The 4,822-nt window shown below is 42.6% G+C and overlaps 1 protein-coding gene across 1 annotated transcript in view; it reads right to left on the reverse strand.

The window, feature by feature from the left end:
• Positions 1-863: 863 nt before the first annotated feature.
• LOC104911955 (cytochrome P450 2H2) overlaps positions 864-4,822 on the reverse strand; it is a 9,668-nt gene continuing 5,709 nt past the window's right edge. The window contains exons 6-9 of the mRNA XM_010714446.3: positions 4,700-4,822; positions 4,258-4,445; positions 2,586-2,727; positions 864-2,086 (exon numbers count right to left, since the gene is read on the reverse strand). The exon at positions 4,700-4,822 is cut by the window's right edge and continues 13 nt beyond it. Of these exons, the coding sequence (XP_010712748.1) occupies positions 1,905-2,086; positions 2,586-2,727; positions 4,258-4,445; positions 4,700-4,822 (635 nt within the window). The 3' untranslated portion in view covers positions 864-1,904. The remainder of the gene's footprint in view (positions 2,087-2,585; positions 2,728-4,257; positions 4,446-4,699) is intronic.

Raw genomic sequence — 4,822 nt, forward strand, 5'->3', positions numbered from 1 at the left:
TTCTGGGGTGCATTAAGAAGAGCGTGTCCAGCAGGTCGAGGGAGGTGATCCTCCCCCTCTACTCTGCCCTGGTAAGGCCTCATCTGGAGTACTGTGTCCAGTTCTGGGCTCCCCAGTACAAAAAGACAGGGATCTCTTGGAAAGAGTCCAGCGGAGGGCCACAAGATGGTGAAGGGCCTGGAGCATCTCCCCTATGAAGAAAGGCTAAGTGAACTGGGTCTGTTTAGCCTTGAGAAAAGACGACTGAGAGGGGACCTGATCCAGGTTTATAAATATCTGAGGTGTGGCGGCCATAGTGGTGAGGCCAGGGCTCTTTTCAGTGGTACGTGGAGACAGGACGAGGGGAAACGGACATCAGCTGCAGCACAGGAAGTTTCGCACGAATGTGCGTAAGAACTTCTTCACGGTGAGGGTGACGGAGCACTGGAACAGGCTGCCCAGGGAGGTTGTGGAGTCTCCTTCTCTGGAGATATTCAAGTCTCGCCTGGACGCCTACCTGTGCGACCTGGTGTAGGGAACCTGCTTTGGCAGGGGGGTTGGTCTCGATGATCTCTAGAGGTCCCTTCCAACCCCTACAATTCTGTGATTCTGTGATTTTGTGTGTACTGTATGGATGAGAAACAATGAAGTTGAGAAACCATGTCTGCGCAATCTGTAAATCCTGCATGGTTTGATTTTTCTGTAGAGCTTTAACATGACATTGTGGTGATTACAAGTGCTGTATTGTTCCGCATAGCAAATATTCAGCTCTGTTTTCACTGCAATCACAGTAAACTATGTGCTGCAGGGAATGTGATCAGTTTGGGAAATGCCAGGCCTGAATCCATAAATCTGCCTTTGCCAGTTCATACACACCTTTTAAGTGATGTTTTAAAAATTTATTTCGTGATCTTTACATACTTCATAAAAGTAATGAGAAGAAGCCAGCTGCCATTCAGCTTGTAAATGGCATAATGGAGATCCCATTATTATTTCACTCTTCCTTGTCACAGTGAGCAGTCACAGATTCTGCTCTGGTAGGACTAGTAAGGTCAGTCCATTCTTCTTCCACATTGTTTCTGAGAATGGAAGTTTTCTAGATCATGTCTTAGAGCCATAGTGCATTTATATAAACAAGTGAAATAAAACAGTCAGATATGTACATATTTTGGACTGCATTTGTATATCTAAGCTTTGTAGAGAAGAGTTTTCCACTGGAACATGTCTTTCAGGAATGTCAGAAAAACAATTTGGTGCACTACCTCTTCTTAGATTTGCAGTATAAATTTTATTTTCACAGACCTTCACTATAATTACAGAAGAGAGGACCCATTTGCTCAGCCATCAGATCAACTTGTTTCACACAATGGGCGAATGATATGTACTAGGACAAGACTGCAGTAGATGATCATGTTCTGACAGAATGAAATGGTTCCATGTTGCTTTATGAATTCCTTTACAAACAGATCACAAGCAACAGATCACTGAAAACACAGAGAGATATGCCTGAAGCAGTCTGTATAAAAACCCTACGGGGCAAGCATCTTTTCCTTCAGTGCTGAGAGGATCAGGTGATGGGGACAGCAGCAGCAGCAGCAGAAGGGTTCTTAGAGCCCACACACCCTGACATATGAGGAACTAGACAGGAAGCTTAGCTGATGATGTAAGTGCAAAGGAGAGCCTCTATCATTCTCCCTAAGGAACTGTCACCCTCCCTATGCAGTCACCTACTATGATTCTGTTTAGAGCTGGCTGTGCTGATTATAAGAGCAGCATACAATTACTTTTCTTTAAAAACATACCTTTTCTGTCCCTGAAGAAACTAGCAAATTATCTAAGTGTCTCAATCACATCAGGATGGGCAATGACTGTCATTCAAGAAGACTGTCATTCCAATTTGAGAGGTGCCGACTGTCTTCACTTGTCTAACGTGGAATAAATGAGATCTCATACGGTCGGGGAATTTTTGCCGCAGAGGTGACTATGGGAGAAATGTCGACATCCTTGTGATCTACAACAGGCCTCAGAGTAAAGTTCTGCAGGATGGATGTTAAAAATAAGAATATCTCCATCCGGGCCAGACCTTCTCCTGCACAGATGCGTTTTCCTGCAAAGAAAGAATGAGGGAAGAAAAAAGGAAATGATGGTAGAGTACTTTTGCTGGTAACTTATTTTAACCCCTCTGCCATGAAAGTTCTGACTTCTCAGAATGGGCATGCAGCACTGCATCCTTTTGGGGAAGTGAATTGGATTAAACTAAGGTCTCGGCGTTCAGAACAGTGTGAGAGTACTGGGTGGGTCAATGCAATTTGAAGGTTTCAGTTTTTCCTGTTCTATTGCTGTTTTATGGCTAGCTAGGAGAGAGAAGTGGCATGGCTACAAGTCCCACTTCATGCACCTTTACTTGGAGGATGCATCAGAGGAGCTCTGGTACTTGTTAAGAAAAGGAGGTAAACTGAAACTGTAGTACATGGGGTAGAGCTGCCTGAAGTGACCAGCAGATCTCCAGACATCACTGTTCAGACAGTGATGACAGAGCCACTGAAATCTCTGAAGAGGTCCTAGGAGAGGATAGTCTAGGTCCTGACATAGAAAGAGCTCTTTACCTGCAGAAAATGGCATGAAGTAGTCACTCTTTCTGAAGGTACCATTTGCATTCAGGAAATGTCCTGGGTCAAACTTTTCTGGATCAGGGAATTCCTTGGAGTCTTGCAGGATGGGAGACAGCAAAGGGAATATCATGGTGTCCTGAATAAGCATAGAGAGAAGAAAGTTAAAGTGGAGACATGCCAAAGTAAAGCCCCATCGATCAGTTCCCAGAGCTGAATGCATGAAAAGCACTGCTTTGGTGACTGCTGGTGATCCCAGTGAGCTTCACTGTCTGTCAGAATTCAGTATTAAAATGTCATGAGAAAAGCTGGTGTAAATGCAAACATGGTGAGTAGTGCAGTCTTGGGGCACATTTAGAAGGCTTAGAGAAACAACATTTTCCAAGACCAACAGCACCCATTCATATCTAGAAGCTAACTAGCTGCTTTTTTTCATAGTTGCAGTTCACTGACTAATAATTATTTGTATTGCAAGTAAAAAGTTGGAAGAATGATACAAAAAGAAATGGAATTTGCATCTTAGTGTATAATAGCACGTCAGAAGGACTGTTTTGGTTCTCTTGAATGATTAGAAGGAATGATTGAGAATAAATTATCGTTTCAGCTTCCTCAGATTCATCAGTATCACACAGATTGATAAGAAAGGATCATCACAAAACTTAGCAGAGGTCTGGAGCTCTGAATACCTAACTCTGCACATGTAGATGTGTTATGAAAAGCCTGGTAATGTATAAAACTTCTCAAATTAAATCTTTATTAAATTCACATATACTAGAATAAAGTTATAAGCACTCTTTGCCTACACAAAGGAGAACAGCTGGAAAGACATTGTTACTACTAACTGATTCATGGCCATAGACTGGACTGCCAGGGAAGTGGTGGAGTCACCAACCCTGGAGATGTTCATGGAATGTTTGGATATTATGTTGAGGGACACGGTTCAGTGACAAATATTGGTGACAGGTTCATGATTGGACTGGATGATCTTGTAGGTCTTTTCCAACCTTGGTGATTCTGTGATTCTGTGACTCTATGATCATAGAACTATAGAATGGCTCGGGTTGGAAGGGACCCCAAGGATCATCAAGTTCCAACCCCTGTGCCACAGTCAGAGCCAGCAACATGCAGAAATAGTCCTTCTCTACTCCTGTAAAAAGAGAAAACAACATGTTTTGTCTGAGTAGGGAAAGTTTAGCCACATTAAAGCTAGCAGTTTTTAAATAAAAAAAAGTCTTCCATAAGTATGGCAAAGATGTTCTGTAATGGATTTTAACAATAAGGTTGGTTAGACAATTTAATATGGCTTTCAAATAAATGAGAACTTTGATTGATTACATTTGTGTGAAAAAATTGGAAGCTTGATCTCCATCTTCATACAGAGAATGGAAAAGCTTTTTTTCAAATACAATGGGAGGGATGTAAGAATTAGAATTAAATGTGGAGGTTGGTGGCCCTGCCTGTGGCCCTTGCCTGTGGCAAGATTCGTGATCCTTGAGGTCCCTTCAAACCCAGGCCATTCTGTGATTCTGTGAAGAATTCATAGAATCCCCTCCCAAACCAAATTATTCTGATCTGCATTGCATTTCAGTGTGTTTGAAACTTAAGTAAAATGTGATTTATTTATCACATCCTTGCTTTCAAGAGAAGATAATTTCTCCCAGTAATTGACCTTGGGTATGAAATAGTCTCTGAGCTTGGTGTCCTTGGTCACAGCATGTGGTAGATTAACTGGAAGGAAATCAATGAATCTCTGGATTTCATGGATCACAGCATCTGTGTATGGCAACTGGCTCCTGTCTGCCATGCAGGGGCTTCGGTCTCGGCCAACCACACGGTCAATCTCCTTGTGAATTTTCTCTGTTAGGGAATAAGTAAATTGAGTGGATGTTTCCGCAAGCCTTTCCTCACAGTAGCAGCAAAGCTTGCTTTTCACCCTCCCGAGAACGTATGAACATATTTGGTACTGATGGCTCTCTCCTGGAAGTAAAGCTAAGACTGATGGACATCTCTGCTATTAGGGACTGTTGCCACCAGTGGTAGTGACACAAACTGTCCACTTTGGACCCATGGCCTATAATATATCTTCAAGTAAATATTCCCTTTCCTCTTACCTTCAATCTCTGGGTATTTCTGGAGAATCAGAAGTCCATATCTCAGTGTGGTGCTGGTTGTCCCTGTTCCCGCAAGGAACAAGTCAAGTGTGGTTCTGGTCAAGGACTCAACAGTGAAAATAG

The sequence above is a fragment of the Meleagris gallopavo genome, chromosome 8 (genome assembly GCF_000146605.3).
Source record: "Meleagris gallopavo isolate NT-WF06-2002-E0010 breed Aviagen turkey brand Nicholas breeding stock chromosome 8, Turkey_5.1, whole genome shotgun sequence".
NCBI lineage: Eukaryota > Metazoa > Chordata > Aves > Galliformes > Phasianidae > Meleagris > Meleagris gallopavo.